The sequence below is a fragment of the Sinocyclocheilus rhinocerous genome, unplaced genomic scaffold, assembly GCF_001515625.1.
Source record: "Sinocyclocheilus rhinocerous isolate Xijiao unplaced genomic scaffold, SAMN03320098_v1.1 scaffold2258, whole genome shotgun sequence".
NCBI lineage: Eukaryota > Metazoa > Chordata > Actinopteri > Cypriniformes > Cyprinidae > Sinocyclocheilus > Sinocyclocheilus rhinocerous.
The window spans coordinates 126,289-148,051 of record NW_015655390.1 but is presented as its reverse complement, the minus strand read 5'-3'; the positions used below and the strand labels follow the sequence as shown (position 1 = coordinate 148,051).

At 37.1% G+C, this 21,763-nt stretch overlaps 3 protein-coding genes across 5 annotated transcripts in view; all 3 read right to left on the bottom strand.

Moving 5' to 3' along the window:
• Positions 1-5,544: 5,544 nt before the first annotated feature.
• LOC107718030 (tetratricopeptide repeat protein 19, mitochondrial-like) lies at positions 5,545-10,269 on the bottom strand (the record flags this gene model as incomplete). Its single annotated transcript, XM_016524956.1, has 10 exons — positions 5,545-5,727; positions 7,254-7,416; positions 7,565-7,719; positions 7,836-7,930; positions 8,034-8,095; positions 8,248-8,304; positions 8,426-8,464; positions 8,622-8,732; positions 9,738-9,823; positions 10,017-10,269. Coding segments are annotated over 10 exons (1,188 nt in total), but the record flags the coding sequence as incomplete, so codon positions are not given.
• A 967-nt stretch (positions 10,270-11,236) lies between these two features.
• LOC107718029 (protein lifeguard 2-like) lies at positions 11,237-16,250 on the bottom strand. 2 transcript variants are annotated; one of them, XM_016524953.1, is made up of 12 exons: positions 16,171-16,250; positions 14,707-14,869; positions 14,448-14,581; positions 13,875-13,939; positions 13,731-13,784; positions 13,570-13,620; positions 13,374-13,413; positions 13,201-13,238; positions 12,909-12,996; positions 12,730-12,825; positions 11,641-11,694; positions 11,237-11,557 (listed from the first exon to the last, which is right to left on the bottom strand). In XM_016524953.1, the coding sequence occupies exons 2-12, from the start codon at positions 14,861-14,863 to the stop codon at positions 11,411-11,413; spliced, it is 924 nt and encodes a 307-aa protein (XP_016380439.1). In that variant the 5' UTR covers positions 14,864-14,869; positions 16,171-16,250; the 3' UTR covers positions 11,237-11,410. The 2 variants fall into 2 exon arrangements, with proteins under 2 accessions (XP_016380439.1, XP_016380440.1); XM_016524954.1 differs by having other exon boundaries at positions 14,707-14,866; positions 16,171-16,244.
• Positions 16,251-17,093: 843 nt separating this feature from the next.
• Positions 17,094-21,763, bottom strand: part of LOC107718028 (ATP-binding cassette sub-family F member 2-like) — a 10,718-nt gene continuing 6,048 nt past the window's right edge. For both annotated transcript variants that reach the window (XM_016524952.1, XM_016524951.1), the window contains exons 3-15: positions 21,056-21,268; positions 20,762-20,944; positions 20,175-20,346; positions 19,871-19,966; positions 19,323-19,425; positions 19,127-19,222; positions 18,932-19,051; positions 18,718-18,807; positions 18,510-18,620; positions 18,339-18,401; positions 18,031-18,159; positions 17,747-17,950; positions 17,094-17,616 (exon numbers count right to left, since the gene is read on the bottom strand). In XM_016524952.1, the coding sequence (XP_016380438.1) occupies positions 17,500-17,616; positions 17,747-17,950; positions 18,031-18,159; positions 18,339-18,401; positions 18,510-18,620; positions 18,718-18,807; positions 18,932-19,051; positions 19,127-19,222; positions 19,323-19,425; positions 19,871-19,966; positions 20,175-20,346; positions 20,762-20,944; positions 21,056-21,268 (1,697 nt within the window). In that variant the 3' untranslated portion in view covers positions 17,094-17,499. The remainder of the gene's footprint in view (positions 17,617-17,746; positions 17,951-18,030; positions 18,160-18,338; positions 18,402-18,509; positions 18,621-18,717; positions 18,808-18,931; positions 19,052-19,126; positions 19,223-19,322; positions 19,426-19,870; positions 19,967-20,174; positions 20,347-20,761; positions 20,945-21,055; positions 21,269-21,763) is intronic.

The window sequence follows — 21,763 nt, the reverse complement described above, 5'->3', positions numbered from 1 at the left end:
CATGAGCTGCACACTTTGTCAACCTCAGTCAAATATTGACCATGAATACAATCCACAAGTTGCGGTCCAAAAACGAAAGCTATGAAATGATACCATACTCACAGTAGAAGGGAGGTTCAGTAAATGATTATTCCAGTGGTGCACAGCAAGTCTCACCATACAGGGGGGAAAAAATACTCACCTGTCATGCAAGAGGTGTCCAGTCTTCCAAATGCTAAATATTTGTGTTTAAAAAAAGATGATTTCGCTCTAAGTCAACTGTAAGGAGGTAGAGGTGTCAGTCAGATCTTGTCTGGAAACCCTTGCATGCTTTCTCATGAAGAATCAGTCAACTTTTTGTATAGGGCATTCAAGAGCCTCTTTATATACAAGAAGTGGTGCATGGTGTGTGCTTGTGATTAATTGGTCAGCTTTTAAATCCCTGGGGAAGAAGTGCAAAACATAGCAGTCGCATTACAAATGCACAGCACAAATATTAACCTGCACGAACACTCCATTCTGTTCATCACTGTTTCTCTGATAGTCTTGACTTGTTTTTGATGTAAATATGAAATGAGTTTGTGATTCTAGTTGATCTTGAAGTTGATCTTGAAGAAAAATTAAATGTCATTTCAGACTTGACTTCAGACTTGAAATGTCATTTCATGACCGACTTTCTGCTGCGGAACACAAAAGAAGACATTTTGTTTCAACTGTATTTGCCCATACAATGAAAGTCAAAGGGATCTAAAACAACAATGGACCCCACTGACTTTGGATGGATAGAAGAAAAATAACGCTCAGACATTCAAAATGCCTTGTTCTGCATTCCACAGAAGTTATACAGGTTTGACATGAATGTGTAAATTTTTGGGTGAACTATCCCTTTAATGTTAATATTTGAGAAAACAATAAATTTACTCATTTGCTTGAATAATCCATATTAAATACTTGTAGCATCAACCAGCACTTATTTCAACCACACAGCTGTTTACTGCTATAGTAAAGCACACAGCTGCATCTTTGAACTGTATTTGGAGAATAAATAGACCTATTATTCTAACCTGTTGTGCCTGAAACAATGTATATTTAAATTATTAATAAATCACCTAATCTGTTCTTTCTTCCCAGAGTTTATCAGTGACAAATAACCGATTGTTTAAAGCCCATGTGTGCACTCCACATCTGATCTATTGTATATACTGGTGGTGACTAATTGTCCCTGCTTACAAAAATGCACATGTGGCTCTTCCCAAGCAGGTACCTTGTAACTTCAAAGGTCAATTTAGTCAACTTTAGTCAAAAAATGTCAGGGGTCAATACTAGCTTGAGTTACCATCAGTGTTCTGCTGTGCCCTTTCAGAAAAAAAAAACTTATTCTGCTGAGGTACAATGATAGATCAGCACATAGTGAACTTAGAACAACCGTGGAAGCATATCAGTTTGTTTTGCATGAAATCAAGGTTATTTCTTTTGATCTAATCACTATGACAAGAGTAGCAAATAAACAAGCGGTTCTTTTCCAACACAGAATAATCCTGCGAAAGCTGATTATAATATATAATTAGACCGTACACATGTGAAGAATATTGATAGAGAGTGGAGCAGAATGAAAAATGACCACCCTTTGTGCAGGTGTTCTGTGGGAACTATCGCGTCTATGTCAGTGTTGTTAATAAATAGGGATCCTTTGACAGAACAGTGTTATGCAAACCTGCTTTACAATTATCTAGACAATTAAAGGCTTCTGATTCAGCATAAATGATGGCTTTTTTACACTGAAAGGTGGGGAAAATAAAAAAAATATTTTTGAGAGAAGTAAGCTATTGGTATAATTATATCCAGGATAATTACTAATTTGTTTGAAAGAAAATGCAGCAAATATTGTGTTTACCAGTATGTCAAACTTAATTTAATAGCTCAGTTGTTTGAGAACAAGTTCAAAAATAAAATGTGAAATGCATATCTGATTTATCTTTTAAGGTTTACATAGGATGAAAGACTGAATCACATTATATGCTTTACCCACAAGGAACTTAAAGATGCACCTTTTAAAATGATGTACATGGGGTTCAGTTTACAGTTTACAGGTCATATGACGTTGCTAAAAAGAACATTATGTTGTGTATTTGGTGTAATGCAATGTGTTTATGCATTGTATGCTACTCTGCAGGTTCAGGAAACAGTCTTCCATAAAATGCGTCACACACAGCGGGCTTGAGTGAGCGGAGGCCGGAGGCCTTGAGAACGGCCCCGCCGGTGGATTCGACGAAGGAGCGTCCAGCGGGCTTGCAGCAACCACATGTGACGACCCCAGGCTGGACTCCGCTTCGTCCACGGTGAAAGCCGATCCAGCGATCCACAGCGCGAAGTTGATGTATTTCCTCAGCGACTAGCACGGATCAGCGCTAGGCATGACAAAAGGGATGCAACTTTACAGATCTTCTTTATGCACCATGAGCTTGTAACACTCCAAAGAGAAAGGAAAAGTTGAAATCGCATCATATGACCCCTTTAACATGAGTTGATCTACCTCTAGCCACCATTTTGAAGTCACATGACTAGGTAAACACTACTTTCTTTTTTCTTTTTTTCTTTCTTCTTTCTTTTTTTTTTTAAATCAAAATAATTTTATCATATCTGACAAATATGCTTGCAAATTGGACATTTCATTGGTATGTGAAAAGCTTTGCTCTGAAGGAAAGAATTTGTTGAAAATTTACTCACCCTCAGGTCATTCGAGATGTAGATGAGTTTCTTCATCAGACCAGATATGAAAAATTAAGCATTACATCACTTGTTTAACCATTGGAATCGGCAGAGTGAATGGGTGCCATCAAAATAAGAGTCCAAACAGCTGATAAGAACATCACAGAAATCATCAAGTAATCCACACGACTCTAGTCCATCAATAAAGGAATTGTGAAGTGAAAATCTTCATGTTTGTAATAATGTTTTTAACTTTTACAAACTTTTACTAGTCCTCTATCCATAATATTGCTTTCTCCAGTTAAAAAGTTGTCTTATCTGAATCAAGAGAGAAATATGCACCAATCAAGCACCGTTTAGAAGCAAAAACAGTCTAGAACATTTTTAAACACATATGTCGATGGATTCTGATGTGAGAGGACAACAGGCCATGGACTTTTTCACTGGAAGAAGCATTATTTTGGATTATGAACTGGTATTTTGACCAGAAGTGATAGTTTAAAATTAAAATTTAATTTGTTTCTTTTACAAACACGCAGCTTTTCACTTCACAAGACATTAATCGATGGACTGAAGTCGTGTGGATTACATTTTTTATCAGCTGTTTGGACTCTCATTCTGACGGCACCCATTCACTGCAGAGGATCCATTGGTGAGCAAGTGATGTAAAGCTAAATTTCTCCAAATCTGTTCAGATGAACAAACAAACACTTCTACATCTTTGGATGGCCTGAGGGTGAGTACATTTAAAACAGATTTTCATTTTTGGGTGAACAGTTCTTCTATTGTTATGTTATATCTCAAGATCATTTAGCAGTCATAGTCCATAAGTAAAAAAAAACAAAAAACAATTAGTGAATTGCAAAAATGAGAATGAGGTTTTGTTGAAGGAGATATAAAAAAGACATGGGAAAAATGAACATCTGGATGTTTTTTTTTTAATCTTACAGAAGCAGTAGGGCTTTCATAAAAACATTTAACCCTGGCTTCACATTGTTCATATACACACATTTCTGCATGTTAACATGTTGTGAACTGCAAAAACAGACAACATTCAGTCATAGCGTGAGCATGTCAGAGCACATTAAATCATGCAGTCAGAGGAAAGTGATCACAGCACAATAGAAAGCTCATGTAAATCGTCATTTTCCTCCCTCAGACTTGACAAACTAGCAATTATTGTTCACATGACTGCTAACCAGTGTGAGGGCAGGGAGCAAGAGAAGTTATTTTAGTTGCAAACCGTAATAAACAAATTAACCAATGCTCACTGAGATAATTCAGAGGGAAGGATACACAGAAATTAATATTTGTATACTCAGCAGCCCTAAAAAGCATTTGGACACTCAAATCACAAAACCCATGCTAAAAACATTTGATATGTTTATGTATCTTTCCAATTCCCATTGCACTTTCCTAAGAGAGGTTTAAGTCAAAAGGCGAAAAGATTGGAGGCCTAAATGCATTGCACAACATGACTCACAACATTGATTTCTTTGGCAATATGACGTTTTTGTCCCACCTCATGCCCCTAGATTGATGTAAGATTTGAGTTTGAATGAAAATATGAGCTGCTCTTATCTGATGAGCCACATTCTATGAGATCCTCAATTACTAGTTGAGTCACGTTGATCTCAGCCTCATGCTCCTGCATCTTTTACCACCCAGGCATGACAAGACCACACTCAGAGCATCCCTTCTCCTTTATTAGGACGGCACTCACTGTTCCCACTATTAATAATTACAGGTTTAAAATATCATGTGCGGATTCTAATACATTGGGAACGTGATGACACAGCAGCTCTTCTTGGTGCACTTTCTGAAAACATCTCTTGTGAAAGAGACAGATCAGATGGAGCTGCTGATTTGAATCTTTTAGGTCTTTTTACCCTGTCGAATGAGAGAATATTTAACTCTTTTATTGGGAAAAAGAATCATCTTCAGAGAATAAGACCAACATTTGACTAATGGTTTAAAGAGTGAAAAGGATCTAAGGCCAGTTATTAAGTAACCAAGTTAATCTAATTCTCCTTTAAATTGACAGACTAAAATAGCAGAGAACCTTCTAGGCACCAGCTTTGCTTCGGTCGCACATCTTGAACAGCACCAGACAACTTCATTAAAAGATATAAGTAAAACAGATTTTCAAGAAAGTAAATGCCAACATTTATAAAGATATAAGGAAGTTAAATTAAATATTTAAGGATTTAATTATGTTTCCCTTTCATGTATTGTGTCTAAATGTCACAACCAAACTACCTTCAAGAAATGAAATAAAGAAAAACTGAAACTGAACTTAAGTTTCTGCATGTTTAAAAAATGCACTCCTCAATTCAACATTTTGGATTTACTGATCTTTTGGGTTTAAGAACGCTTGGATGATCTTTAGGAAATGTGAGCACATACTGACCTCTACAGGGCATGACTTTTACTGAATTAACCTGCAGTTGAGAACACTTGCAGGTTTAAATAAGATTATTACATGTTTCATTGCACAATATTTCAAAAGACCAATGATGAGCTGAACTGAATTTCTGACTTCTCACTCAGTCATCAGTCTCTTATTATCTTCCCCGATTCTGTTTTACAGAGGAATCATTTATTGCAGTCCAAGAGCAATACTAAAAAATAAGTCTAATGGGAGGTAATGTATAAAAAGGGCATTAGACAATGTATGTTGTGCACTGTTGAATTATGGTTTTAAAACGTGAAATGGCAACCAGTGAATGTTACAAATATTCATGGCTGGAGGATTATGGTGCTGCTAAGGACGATGTTGTTGAACAAAACTGAATTATTTGTCTAAAATGTTGTGCTCAACTGAAGTATATTATACTTCCAGAAGTGTGTGTGTGCACAGGCATCATTTGGATCATTCCTTAAGTTCCTGTTCCTTAGGTTTGCTGTCCGTTTGCCCATCTCTCCTGCTAGCCAGCTCTTTCAGCCCCTCCTGAAGCTGCTCTATGGCCTCTCCATCTCCTGCTGCATGTGCTAGAGCCAGAGCTTTTTGGTACAGTGTACCAGACTCCTCAAACTCCCCTGGTCAACAAAAGGCAAACAACAGTGACACAACTGTGTAACCCTGAGAAATTTTTATTTTAATTATAAAACAATATGCATACACACACACACACAACCAAAAAGTATGAATTTTAAAAATATGGGGTCAGTAATATTTTTTCAAGAATACTTTTATTAAGCATGGATGCATAAAATTGACAGTGAAGACTTTTTACAAAAAAATACATTTATAAAAAAAGCTGTTCTATTGAACTTTCTATTCATCAAAGAGTCCTGGAAAAATATGTATCACTGTTTCTACAAAAATATTAAGCGGCACAACTGTTTTAATCACTAATGATAATAAAAAATGTTTCTTGAGCACCAAATCAGCATTTTAAAATTAGAGATCTACCGATAATCGGTTTTACCGATATTTTCCCGTTATTTAGAGTCTGTTTAAAGCAATATTAATAAATATATGTTCTGAGTTTGTCACACCACAGAAAAATGTGTTATTAAACACTCAGCCAAATTTGAATGAAAAAAAAGGCAAGTAAATAAAATAAGTTATAAAATCTTGAAAAAAAACAACAACTATATTCTCTGCTCTCAAACGGCAGGGGGCGTGTCCGCTGTCGCCGCTGAAACCACGCCCACTCACTGGAAAGCTGCTGTCTCTCTAAACAGTCAAATACCGCTACAACCTGAATGGATGCTCCCTCTAGCAGCTTATTTGTATTTACACAGCCATACCACAGGTAATATCCATTTACGTGACAAAGGCATAGCTAGCTAGCAAACTGTAGGCTGTAGTAATGGCTGCTGAAAATTCAACTTTGCCAACACAGGAATAAATTACATTTTAAAACCGTTATTTTTAAATTGTAATTATTTTACAGTGAGCAATTCTTAGTGAGCTTAAGGCCATGCATACAATGTGCGATTTTAATGCGATTTTGAGCAGAATTCTAACTTGTGCGACTCTTTTTTGATTTCAGCTTTGTTGTGCGTCTTTTGACGTGCAGTGTACAGGGGGTAACGAGAGGTGATTAGCCTGTCCTGACCAGCAATGGGATGGTTGGATGAATTTCTGAAATGTCAGAAATTTTGGTCGCCCCTCAAGAGGGTATCGCACAGTTGAAGCAGAGCTACGAACCGACTGCCCTAAACTCCTAAACTCGCACAGACGGAAGCGATGGAGGCTACACAGTTCCGGGTTCGGGGGTCCCACATATTTATTTCGCACGTAGAGTGTGAGCAGTCAGGTTGCAACTTGACGAACAGACCGTATAGTGTTCGCACATAAATCCTGAGCTTTGGCTTGACATCGCATGCGAAGAGACTTCTTTCAAAAACATTACAAAAATCTTACTGACCCCAAGTGGTTGAATGGTAGTTTATATAATATATAATGTTGTATTTTTAGTATTATATAAATATCATAATTTATACTTTTTATTCATAAAAATATATTAAATATTGGAATTAATGTGATTTGTGCAATTCATTTGTTAAAAACCTTTATATGTAAACATCAATGGAGGTAACGGGATCGGTTGAACCTTTGTGCATCAGAATTCCCGCCATATTCCCAAGCAGCTCATGTTGATCAGGGTGACCCGCTGCCTGTCCAAGCTCAACGGCCTTCTTCACATGAGCCAGAGCCTCATCATGCTTCCCTTGCAGGTCTAACACGGTCGCCAGGTCACTCATCAGAACCAGGGACTGAAGCAGATTACACAATACCATTTAATGGGACAAACTGTTAGTCACATCAGAAGATCTTGTAAAATGACTGGGAACATATTCATTGAATAACTATGACAATATGATATATGTACTAGTGTGTAATATCTTACAAAGGAAACATCACCTGTGGATGGGACTCTCCCTGCTCCTCCTGGCAGATCTGTAGCGCTTGCTGATAATCTCTGCAGGCACCTGTGAAACGATGATTAGCTGCCAAATAACGCGCCCTTGCATCCAGACTAAGACCGAGCAGCAACTTGGTGTCTTTGCGCTCCTCATCTAATTGAAATCCAAACATATAGTAAGAGATCAATACACTGGCAAACAAACACTAATGATCTGTTTGCTTTAACATACAGCCAAAACTGAAAGTGGTTCTGAGGTATATGTGATACCTGACAGGCTTTCTGGAGGAAACTCCTTTTGTTTCTCAATCTTGGCCTCTAAGGACTCTGTGCAGAACTGGAAGCCATGCTCTGCCAATTTGTTCCTGAAAAAGAAAAGTCTGAGTTACTTAACAGTGCAGAGGTTAACAGGTCAAATAACTAGTGTTTTCCCTCTTTTCACTCTCTCAGCAGAGGACCAGAACTCACTTGTTTTGAGTGGCATATATGCTGGCCAGCTTCAGCGACATCTCAATCACTGCATTGTCATCCTTTTGAGATAAAACGAGTACAGGCAGTATAAAAACAGACTGAGGACGATTGCATTTCTCATTGTTTTTGCTTGGTTTATAGGATAATCAGTCAACCAAAATGAAGAAAATCAGAAATGAAGGAATCAGCAAAAAAAAAAGAGTGTTTTTACCTGTGGTGTTCCTCCTGACAGCATAAAACTCATGGCTGCTTTGAACAGCTTCTCAGCCTGCAACAAAAAAACAACAAATAGAGTCACATGCTGACGTTCACTACTGATGTACGCTCTTATGTAGAGTACTGAGTCAGTGGAGTAGGGCAGAGGGAAGATCACCCTCAGCATTACTCACATTATCCAGCTGACCTTGGACAAAGGCAAGATTCGCCATCTGTGAAGCTACAGAAACATTAAACAAAATAATGCTCTCATTTAATTTTCTCTGTCATCTAATATATACTATTGATGGTTGCAATTTTTTGTTTAACAATGAGAAAAAATGGACTGGGCTAGGTGAAAAAGAAGGACAAAGTCAGAAAACAACATACCAGGCTGTGTGTGTAAATTATGGCATCATTATTGTGCATCTGATGTGCCGGTCGAACAGTTTTGTGTAAGAAACCACTGGCAGCATCCAGTTCTCCAATCATCATGCTGTACTGTGAAGGGTGATGGAGTAACATTCAGTCTTCAAAAATAAATATGATGAAAGTCATTTTAAAAAATATTGAAGACTGGAATGCACTTCACAACTTTTGCCCAAGTTTTTGCCCCCCCATTTAAAATTTGGACAATTTGCTAGTTTCTGAAAGTCAGAGCCAGTCTGATGATCTGAACTGACAGATTTCACAGAAAATCGTGTATTGTATGATGTGCACAGAGCTGAGTTTAGAACACATATTGTTTTGCTTTGTCATGCGTCTCCTAGCATTGAGGCCCATGTTTCTGTATGACTGGTTGTGTGTGAAACTCAGTCATTTAGTGTATAATGCTCAGTTTTTTCTCTGCAACCATTAACAAAATCTGCACGTGAATAATCCCTACTTGTAAATTGTTGTAAAACCTGATTTGAAAAGTCATGTAGTGAATGCCAGCCTTAAAGGAATAGTTCACCCAAAAATGAAAATTTGCTGAAATTTTCACTTCACAAGACATTAATAGATGGACTGGTCTTGTGTGATCACTTGTGGATTATGTTTTTATCAGCTGTTTGGACTGGCATTTTGGCGGCACCCATTCACTGCAGAGGATCCACTGGCGAGCAAGTGATTTAATGCCAATTTTTTCCAAAACTGTTCCCATTAAGAAACAAACTCATCTACATCTTGGATGGCCTAACGGTAAATGTTATTTTTTTGGGTGAAGTATTCCCATATTTTAGGTTTTTTTTTTTTTTTTTTGTGGAAAGTCCAGAAATCTGAAACCACTACTTGCTTCTCATTTATATATTTATATGTAACACAAATTATTTAATTACAAATTATATTACCAGAGTAACAATGTAGCAATAATGTGAACTGAAAAAATCTTAGTCTTTGCTTTGTCCCTCTTTTTTCATTGTGGTCTCAGACTACGCTAGGGTAAACAAATGTAGGTACATCAGACTGTCTTAATGTGTTACCCGTGTGTCAGTAAAGAGAACTCAATAAAGCATCACAGGATACCTTGGCTTTCTTCAAGAGCAGAATAAGTTCGTCCTCAAGTTTTTGTTCTTCAGTCCTCTCATCAGAGCTTCCAAAAAGCGAAAAGGCTGCTGCAAAAGCAAATCTCACTGTTAGAATATTTTAATCATTACACACAGAGCTCATCCTGCGTTGATGTGGTTTATACATTACGTAAATATCATGAACCGCTGTTATGACAGCATCACGCATATTACGTCATGTGTCAAATGCAGCTACCAATGCTTTTGATTCACACAAAAAAACGGCATGCCAACTCACCCATGACACCCCACGCAAGAGTCCAGCTGCTGACCCCCGCAGTGCCTGAGTGACGCTTCTCACTGACACACAGATGCCGTGACCTTCTGCGCCAGCGGCTCGACCGCACGAACACACCAGCCGGCGCATGCAGCGATTTGATTCTTGCAAAAGATAAACTAGAACCGCATATATTTCTCGTACAGTCGTTAACACTGTGCTTTAAACGAGCTACCTGTGCAGCCAGCTGTCGACAGCAAGAGCGCAGAGCCATATTTTGTCATGTGACCTTATTTCTATTCAAATTTGGATTTAAATTCTATTTACATTTTAATTATATGGTTTTTGATGAATTGTGCATTGAGTGTGGATTTCATATATTATTATTAATTTATCTTAATGCCTGACACTTCAGATGCACTCAAACATACGGGTCATTCCTGTAGTACAATATTATTAATAAAAATACAAAATCTATCAATTTTATATACTTTTAAACTATCACATTTTAAAATATTACAAACACATTTGTTTAAATTAATCCTAATATCACAATTAGAAATTAATATATATTTATTTATTTACATCTTTCGGACATTTCCCTTATTCCTTGGGAATATTGTTTTAATTTGTAATTAACTAATAAGGGCCACTCATCCTCCAGGGTGTGACACAATTTTGGTTGAAAAAACAAAACAAAAACGAACCCTAACCCTAAAATAATAATTTAAAAATAAACTATAAAGAGCAGGTTTACAGATGAAAATTCCTGACCTATTACTAAGGTACTTTTTTAAATGACTGCATAACAGGAATAACACAAAGTAGACACACCGGTTTATTATTCACTCTTCTGTTTATTTATTGTACTAAAGCACAGATGAGGTTACAAAACAGCACAATATCCTGTTATCACCCACTGGCCATTAGTATTTTAACAGGAAAAAGAGGGAATGCTTTTCAGTTCTAAATTAGCACACAGTGGGTCTCTGTACCACAGATCATGCAGTAATTACAGGTTACACTTATTCATTTGTAGACACAGAAGTGCACAGAGAGAGAGAACTAGGAAAGGCATAGGGTGATCCATATACATTCACACTTAATATGCACATGAACAATAAGAACTGCACAAAAGATTACACAGATCACCTCAATTTAAATCCTTCCTCTGAAAAAATAGCTTTCAATGTCTGTAAAGCCTTTATACATTTCTTCTAAAAAGGAACAAAGTTACCATGACCAGAAGGAAAACAACAGCACACATCAAACTTCAACTGCCACACAGAATGAAGGAAGACTGTTCGCTCCTCACCAAACCTTGGAGTAACTGAGAAGGCTGTGTGTGTGTGTGTGTGTGTGTATGTGTGTGTAACAGAGGACAAAGGCTAAAGCCTAGGCACAGCATGAACACCTCACTCACGGCTCCCAAAGAGCTGAAGGAAAAAAAGGAATATGTAGACCACATCCATGTAGAGGCAGATGGCTCCGAACACATGCTCCTCTGGGTTCAGAGAGTACCGCCTGTTGCCGATCAGCAGCTGCATGTCAAATGCCAGAAACTATAGCACGACAAAAAGAAGATAATTACATCTTGTATGAAGCACATAAACATGACGAAATTGCATTGTTAAAGGGTACTAACCAGAGTGAAAACCAGAGCACCAAATCCAGCATAAGCAGTATGCAACCAGGGTATCTAAAACCACAGACAGAAGCAGATGTTTAAGTTGACAACACTGTACTGGAACACACTGGGAATGCATACTGCACACTGTATAAACGGTGGCAGGTGTGGTTACCACAACTTCACTGTAAAAAAAAAAGGTTGCAACATTTTAGGTTTTACGGATTGAACTTAAATTTATAGTAAAAACCTGTATTTCATTAACTGGTATAATGTTAATATACCAACCTATAATCTCTTTTGTACCTTTATAATATACTGACAACCACCAAAAAACACAGGAGGTAATGAGAAAGTCACATGATGAATCACAACATGAAGGTCACAACAAGTAGCTTTTCCACAAGCAGAAATAACCAATTAACAAGTTTTTACCGTACATTGTAAGAAACAAATTCATAGAAAAACGGATAATATGCTGGCTAAAAATTACCAGTACATTTACTGTTAAATTTACAGACATTTCCTTCGACCCTAAAACACAACACAATGCAAAGTGTAATTCAAACTATGGGTGAAACACCTGTAAAAAATCAATATAGACAATTCCTTCATATTAACAGTTTGGGCCATATTTTTACGGCCTTTTCTTAAGAGTGCAGCATTCTTAGAGTCGTTTACCATTAAAATTCTGATCATTTTATCCACCTTATTTTTCAATGCGGAACTAAGCCGTTTTCTGTGAATGTGCGAGACTTCCGGTTCATTAGCCGCTGTAGGAAAATAACGAGAAGAATAACAAAGTAAACGGTGAAACTGTTTGCACTACAAACCAGTGTGTTCATAATTAAACTAATACATTTAAATAATATGGTAAGACACACCAGTTTGCAACATCAAGCAGCAAAACGAGTTGTTTTGTACAGCTAAAAGTAGCTGGAAGGGAATAACACCGGAAGCCAGACACATTAAATTGGCTGCGTCTGTATAAATAAGGTGGATACAGTGTAGATATTTAAAAAAGATAACGGTAAAAGTTAAATCTACGTGATTATGGCACAGCATAATAGTGATTAAATATCTATTAATGGTTTACAAGCAGCTTACATATCCAAATGGTGCGGTGAAGAACAGCAGAAGCCCGGTGATCATCAGCACCATCATGAGGGAGAAAAGTAATCCATGACAGGTAGTGAAGTCAACCTAGATGACAGAAGACCTCACTCTATCAAATGACATATAAACGAAGCACTTGAAAGAAGCCGTTTAGGACAAAATGATCTCACCCTGGATTGGAAACAGAAGAGTGTGATGGCCAAACACACCAGTGCTGTGATGCCCACACACATCATCACCACTTTGGTATTATGATAGCTGTAAATAGAAAAAGAGTGAGATTGCTGCAAATTCAACACATACACACACATACACACTAACATTCTAAAGAGTCTAAAGAGCTAAAAAACGAAAAGAATCATTATAAAGAATATTTCACTTCTAACAGTACATAGTGTTTTAAATTAATAGAATACAATAAGTGTAATAAGTTATTACATTTAAATATAAAGTTTATCTTACCTGGCTAGCATGCCTGCCATATAGGACATTGCCAAAGTCTGAAAATAAAACAAGAATATTCACCCCTTTCCTTTTCTGGTGGTTAAAAAGGTTAAATGATAGTGGATACTTATTATAAATTAGTGTTTACTATCATTTAACTTTCAAATTAATGAGACAATGAGATTACTTACAAAAATGGCTAGAAGGATCATATTGGTAGGGTATCTTCGTCTGTAGATGAAACAAAAAAACACTGATAGATAAGTGATGTATGCTAAAGAAGCTCACAGTTCCTGAAATCACACATCTCCTATGTGAGCAAACATCTCATATGTTGGTTTCAAACTCAAAGACAAGAAGAAAGTATAATAAAAGGTATTTTCTTACCGTGCATTTGTGCTGCATACAAGCATCAGGTATGTTCCCATGAAAGTCATGCTGGACAAAAACAAAGCAGCGTCACTAACATGGTAAACATAATTCAAACATAAAGTCCCGAAAGTTCCCTCTAATGAGGAAACAGAACAGTGTATAATTCAGTCACTTACTATGAGGTCAGATAGAAAACTCGATTGTACTGTACAAACTTCCGGACAGGCTCACTGTGAAAGACAGTGACAGTGCTTTCTTTTAAAAGTGCAATAAATGCATATAATGGGGTTGTCATGTACTCTGATGTGTGTATGGCTTACCAAAATGTGAAGAGTGACACCACACCAAATGTGACCATGAGCTGAACCATGAGGATACAGAAGACCTGCCAAAGAAAAACATGCTTTTCATGATCAAAATTGTTCAGGTAGGTAAGATTATTAAATGTTTTTGAAAGACATCTCTTAAGCTCATCAAGACAGTACTAAAAACACTCTAAAACAGTTATATTGTGAAATATTATTACAATTTAAAACAGCTGTTTTCTATTTTAATATATTTTAAGTTGTAATTGCAGAAGTTGCCAAGCTGAATTTTCAGCTGCCATTACTCCAGTCTTTAGTGTGACATGATGCTTCAGAAATAATTCTAATATGCTTATTTGATGCTCAAGAAATATTTCTTATTATTATCAGTGTTGAAAACAGTAGTGCTGCTTAATATTTTTGAGAAATCTGAAATACATTTGAAAGAATTCCTTGATGAAGATAAAGTTAAAAGGAACAGCATTTATTTGAAATAGAGATCTTTTGTAACATCTGAAATACTGACACATATTTTCCTTTTAAAAAACTGCTGCAAATGGAAAAACAATTGAATCAGGACTTTCACACCTTCCTGATGAACATACGGCGGACATTCTTGTCCTCCCAGTTGCTTCCACTGAGGCCGTCGAAGCTGCTGCTGGAGCTCGGGTCAGAGAAGGGTGAGGACATGTCTGCAGCATATGCATTGGAATATCCTGGACCTAAACACACATTTTGCACTATTAACATTGTTCAAACAGAGAAGAAAGACATCAAAGATAATGTTCCTTGCTTACCAAAATTTCTGCATCAATAGCCAAAGATATTATAATAGATTGTCACTTACTTGGGCCAGGATGCACATAAGCCCAGCTGGGGTGCATGGGCATGGTTGGGGGTGGCATTGGGGGCGGCTGGGAGGCATAAGTGAAGCTACCAGCTCCTTGTTCTTTATCTCCTGCTGTAGCTTCAGCATAGCTGGGTGGGGCTGCTGGCAAACTCATGGTCTACTGTAAAACAATATCATTAACACAATGAAAGAAATCATCCGAGGATGGAATCACAACTAGCACAACTAGATCTGATACTTGAGCACCCTGGCTTGCATTCATATTTTATACCCCAACACCAATGGAACTTTGCAACTCTTCACCACATGAATTCATTATGAACCTAACACTTAGATCCTTTCCTGTTTTAAGCCAATAGCAGACAGAAAGGTTAAAGAAGAGCTTTTATAAAATGATCTTTCAACTGACCAGATTATAATGCTTATAAATTAACTCTGTAAAGCCTGACATATAAGTCCAAATGTTTTTAAATGGAAGAGTTTATTGAACCTTTACACAAAATTTAAAAGAACTTCTGATAGCTTGTAACAGTATAACAGACTTTTTACAAAAAAAAAAGCTTAAAAATTTTAGTCGTCGCTCTAAATCTCCTAACAATATGTCTTAATAAAATTATATTTAAATGTTTAGTTATATGATCAACACTCTGTAGTATTTATTGTGGGGGGCAAAACATATAATGCAATACAATACAATGATGACTGAGAGATAAGAACATTCCTCAAAAGCCTTAATACTCACACTTAAACATGATATGGATAATCAAGCCAACTTAAATGGCTTCAGTGCCGTAAATGTTCATTTTGAAATATTAATATCAATATAAAATGTATTCTTACATTTACTTTTCAAAAAGTTTTCACTGCAAAAAGACACGTTTACCTCATCCTAAAGGTGGACGTTTTTAAAATTAAACTAAAAAAAGTATAATTTTCTTGCTAAAAAAAAGTATGAACCTGCAATCAGATGACAGAAGGCATGTAGAAGATTGTGTAGAATTAATTTTTTTCTTCAACGAAGTGGTGATCATGCTGAAAATTTAGAGGCTTTAGAAATCATTGTATCAAATATGAACAGTAGTATTTACATGGTTAATTGTATTGTCAAAAGTGTAGTGTTATCTATCAGTTATTATCAACAATAAATATTGAACATCAGTTTAGACATATTGATCTGGCTAGTGACTGTAGAGCTGTCAAACACACCGCACAACAGTCTCTCATCCTAAACTATTAGTCCTAATGAGTACCGTTATACTAAAGTCAGTAGCAGAGACAGGACTGATACACATACTGACAGCGCTTAGCTTAGCTAGCACATCGATTACACTTTTCAAGCCCATTCTGTCGTGTATGAGACGACAAATGATTTGCGCATATAAGAATATGGCTGTTAGAAATTACTTAAAAATGTAGGTTCTAATTAATTAGTCATAAACTAAGTTCTGTATTTCAACTTACCTTACTGTAACAGCTAATGTGATACTCGAGATTCCCAAGTAAAAACAATGTACTCAATCATGTAATGACGTACGTCCGGTGTTTCCGGAAATGATAAACGCGAATCATGCACCGTTTTATCAAAATGTACAAAATGTATCATAAACATATTGATTAAATATCTTATTTTACAGCGAAAACGGGCTGTTGCTCATACAAGCCAGTAAAATAAACGAACTCACATATTTGATTAACTAACGTAATATATTATTTTTGATGGCAAATTTCCATATCCATAAAAGCAAATTCTCGAATTAGAAATCATGCTTTTTATTATTTAAAAATAAATGTTATACTGAATTCAGATCGTACACACAATTCTTTGCTAAAAACGGTTCATACACCGTAATTGAACAAGCACATGAACACTATGACCAAGTATTAAGTGATGTGCTATAATTTTGGATAAACGTCATATTTGTATGAATATTTTATATATCAGAATCAGCAAGAGCTTTATTGCCAGGTATGTTAACACGTACCAGGAATTTAGGGTGACAGGAACTTCCACTGCACAAACAGAAGGACAGTGACAAGACACAGATAATAGAAATAGAATAAGCAATAGAAAATAGCAATATGCAACATACATATATACACACACTAATAAGCATTACTAGAAAGGTAAAAGACACCGAGGTAAAAATGTCTAAGCTGTATATATCCCTTTTTCCCATTGAACATTTTGTAAAAAGAAACCTTAAAAATACATTTATTAATCCCAGTTTGATTACAAAGGTAGAGAGGCAGCTGGAATTATTCAGCTATGCAGACACTGATCTATAATCCTCCTGGTTCTGTAAGAAACAAAGATAATAGATATTGAGCAAAATGTATAGAGAAGACAGATTTTGAACTCAAAGAAAAAAAATGTCCAAGCCAAATCAATAAATGTACACTTTTAATTAGAATTAGACATTTTAGCAAATAGAGCTTTAAACAATATTTGATCAAATAAAAACCCTCATCAAGAGTTCTTTACGTTTACTTTATCGTTCATCTTACAGTCTTTGTCCTATAGACCTTTCCTGCTCTAGTACAAAAAAAAAACAAAGTGCACACCCATGATTTTAATAGGTATTTTGAAAGTAAAGTCCAAATACTGTGATGCATATTAACACACAAAAAAAGAAAACAAGACAGCTACTTCCACTGGAAACCCCAGCGACTGACTCCAGTGTTAAAGGTGGTACTGAATCTGCAGTCTAACCAGCATGCTTGTATTTCCTGGAGAGCAATAGTCTCGTTGGCAGAGATGTTGGAACTGCCCTCTATGGGGGGCTCTACTGGCTATAAATCATGCATCTGTTTGTCGATTTTTGATTTTAGATGTTCCTTGTAGGCCAGAATGTCCCTGCTCCATTTTGTGATAGTCTGCTTTTCACAAACCCAGATCTCCTGAGCCACCTACAAGGAAACAAACCAATATTACTACAAAGTAACAAAGACCTCAAGTCAGCTGCATTAGCTTGACCGAGACAAAATGATAGTTAAATGTACAAGAAGGGCAAAAAACTAACTTAAACCTTCACATTACCTGCTGAATAAGCCTAAAGTCGTGGCTGACCAGCATCATTCCACCCTCAAAGTCATTGATCGCCTCAGCAAGAGCATCAATGGTTTCAATGTCAAGGTGATTGGTCGGCTCATCAAGAAAGAGCATGTGGGGATTCTGCCAGGCCAACCAGGCAAAGCAGACACGGCACTTCTGCCCATCAGACAGATTCCTAATAGGGCCCACCTAGTTTAAAAAGGAACACATCAATATGTAAAGTAGAATATATTTGCAGGTTAAAATATTGTTTAAAAAACAAAACCTACCTGCTGTTTGCCGGTGAGTCCATAGCGGCCAATGATTTTCCTCATTTCTTCTTTCTCCTTAATCTCAGGGTAACACTTCATCATGTATTCCAGAGGTGAAAGGTCAAGCTCCAATTGCTCTGTTAGATGCTAGAGAAGTTAAACACTATTAAAACCAGTCTAAACCACTGAACTCAAATTATATGGAGGCATTTTAATATTAACAATAAAGGTCATTTAAGTTATTGCCATTATCTTCACTATTATGATCCTGATCCATTATAATTATTACTACGTAAATGTCATGACAAATGGTCTAGCCAACAGACCTGATGATATCGTCCAATCTTCACATGGGAGTGTTTTCTAATCATACCATCTGTGGGCAGGAGCTGGAAAAAAAAAAAAAAGATATTTTATAAACCACAATACTAGAAACTCCAAATTACACAAAATGTGTGAACACCAAAGTTAAATGCATTTGTTAAAATCTGCCTTACCTCTCCAGTAAGGAGCTTCAGCAAAGTAGACTTGCCCGCCCCATTGGGCCCTACAAGGGCCACCCGTGTGTCCAAGTCAATTCCAAACTCCAGGTTCTTATAAATATGTGGCTATATAACACACAAAAGATACATGTGAGAACCTCAACCCAGAGAAAGATGCAACAAAAGTGTGTCAAATGTTGTATTGTATATTAGACCTGCGTACCGTATTTTCTGAATACTTGAAGCTGACATTCTGAACCATAATGACAGGAGGAGGGATCTTCCCACAGGGAGAAAAATAAAATGACAGGGTCTGAAAGGACAAGGTAGTTGGAGTCATTTTGCTATTGACTGAAATGTAGCATATACAGCAACAAAAAAGGCAAACTGCATAGAGTTGTACCTGAGATCAAGTGGAAACTGTTTTTTTTTATTACCTTGTCATTCACAACACGCTCGGTAAGACCCGAGGCAACCATCTTCTGTAGAGTCTTCTCTTTGCTCTGAGCTTGTCTAGCCAGCTTGGCAGAACCGTGACCAAACCGAGCAATGTAGTTCTGAGGATCAACAAGAACACGTTTAGAAATGCAACGAAAATTAGCATGTTTACAAAAGTACATTTAGAAGTTTACCTTCATGTGTGCCATCTGGTCTTGCTCCCAGTTAAACCGCTTCATCTGATTCTCCTCCAGTTCCTCTCTGGTCTTCACATACTGGTCATAATTACCCTTCACAGAAGAGGATGAATGATGAAAAATGAAACTGCACACTTGTAATTCTAGGAAATCAGCCCCAAGTGCTTACGGGGGACAGAATTAGTCTCTTTACCGTGTAATATTTCAGCTTGCACTGGTGCAGGTGAATAATGTTAGTACAAACACCATTGAGGAAGTCCTGAGAATGGGATATTAAAACCAGAATTCTTTTGAACCTGTCAGGGAAAAAAAAAAAGAAACAAACTTGAGCATATAGCTCTCCGCATGGTCTTTGCAAATAACTGCATCACAATAACAGTATGCATTTTGTAATATAACATTGGCAACACTAAAGGTGTGCTTGTTAAGGTGTATTAATTGTAACAACATTTATTACAATGCCATGTGTTACTACAGCATTAAGATTAGAAAAAAGATAGTGGTATCCTAACATCTTCAAACAAAACTGCATCTAGGTTGTGCTGACACATCAGTTAAACGCTTCGGTCTAGTTTTTGTCAAAGCTCTATCCATATCAAGAACAAACTGCTTGATGGAAGAGCTACAATTCGGCCTTTTGTTAACATCATTTCATCAGCAACAATACACAGTAAACAAATAAATATTAACCCCTTTATTCAATATTCTCACACAGCCTTCGTTTTAAAAATAAAGACTTACTGTCTGAGCTCTTCCTCCAGCCACACACATGCGTCCAAGTCAAGGTGGTTTGTTGGCTCATCCAAAAGCAGCATGAAAGGCTTGAGAAACAGTGCCCTGACGATTTCAGAAAAAACATGAGTTTAAATTGTTATGAAAAGATATATGCAGACGCATTCACTGAAATGCACGGGGATCAGAAAATACGCTTCATACCGTTTTTGTCACTGCACAGTTAGCACAAAGCAACTGCGCTATCATTCGGCCTTTTATTACATCATCTCCCAGCAGCTCTAAACTTAAGTAGAAGATTCTGAAAGCTCACCGAGCAAGAGCAACACGCATCCTCCAGCCACCGCTGAAGTCTTTGAGTTTCTTCTGCTGCATAGCAGTAGTGAAGCCGAGACCGTTGAGGATCCGCGAGGCCCTCATCTCGGCTTTATCAGCATCCAGCTCCTCCAAACGCTCATACAGCTCCATCAGTTTCTCACATTCAGCTAAAGTTTGACCAACAAATGTAAACAATTAAATTCACAAATTACAAATAAGTGTTCCTCAACCAAGAGATTCCTTAAACTGAACAGAATTAAGGAGCATTCTCAAGCCGAGATGTTTAATATACCACGCCTAGGAAAGGAAGCTGTTACAAAAACAGTTCCTATGAAAACGTGGAAAGTTTTCATATTGATCTGACCTATTAAAGAAATTATTCTCCGGCAAAAATGTGAAAATGTTCATTAAACACATTAAATGTTTATCCTTATGCCATCTCTGGCTCTCTGACTTCTTGGGATCAAACAATTCAAATCGGACAAGTATGGTTTGAACAAGTAAATGCCAATTGTCATTTCTAGGTGAACTAATCCTATCAAAATATGTCATTTGCATTTGATCAGAGTTGTTGAAACTCACAGTCCTCATGAGCGAGCTTTTCAGCCTCTCTCTCCAGCTGGATTCTCTCTTCATCTACCTCCATGACACACTCCAGAGCAGTCTTCTCACTGGGAGCCATCTCACGGGTCAGGTGGTAGATATCAATGTGTTCTGGAATCGGCACCTCCCTGTGACCAATTGCTGACAGCAGCATGGATTTGCCTACACAAATTTTGATACAAGTCTGTTATCTATGAGCCTGTCAATTGAAGTAATTTCTAAAGCCACCAAGAGGAGATCTATTAGACCAACATGAACAGATTGTTGATTTACCAGTTCCATTGAGTCCGATGAGGCCATACCGACGGCCAGAGTTGAGCTCCAAACTAGTGTCACTGAGTAGCTCTTGTCCGTGAAAGGTGAGAGACAAGCTGCTGATGTGCACATCAGTGCTGTTGGGATGAGATGCCAACACGCCAGTCACTGCCCGAGCCTCGGTTTTCTTCAGCTCAAACTCATCCAGCTCCTTCGTCAAACTGGCAACCCCTGTAAAAAGAGAAAAATAAATAATATTCAAATGGATTGAGGATGATGAGAATCAGGTTTTAAAACATCCTGAATAAAAGCACATGCAATGTCAACTCGGACAAATGCATAAAAACAGATGGGCTGAACAAAAATGCAAGTCCACTCTCTGACAGTAGGTGGCACTTATAGAAAAGCAGAAATACCCTCTGCAAGGTGCGAAATCCATTGTCTGTCATCAACAGTGTAGCAATGTAAGAAACATACAGTATTTGCATTTTTTTTTTCAAACGGCTGATTTTTTTTATTCGCTATGAGGTTTATCAAATGACACCGATACAGAGAGAAAAGAGCCAGGTTTGTATTCTTTCACAGCTATTCACTGGCGCTTATAAAAATCCTTCGGGCACATGACCAAAAAACAGATCTTATTGGTTGGCCAGTTTTCTTCACAGTGCAATGGAAGAGAGACTAGAACACCTCTCCATAAAAAATAAAAAAGAATAATAATACAAA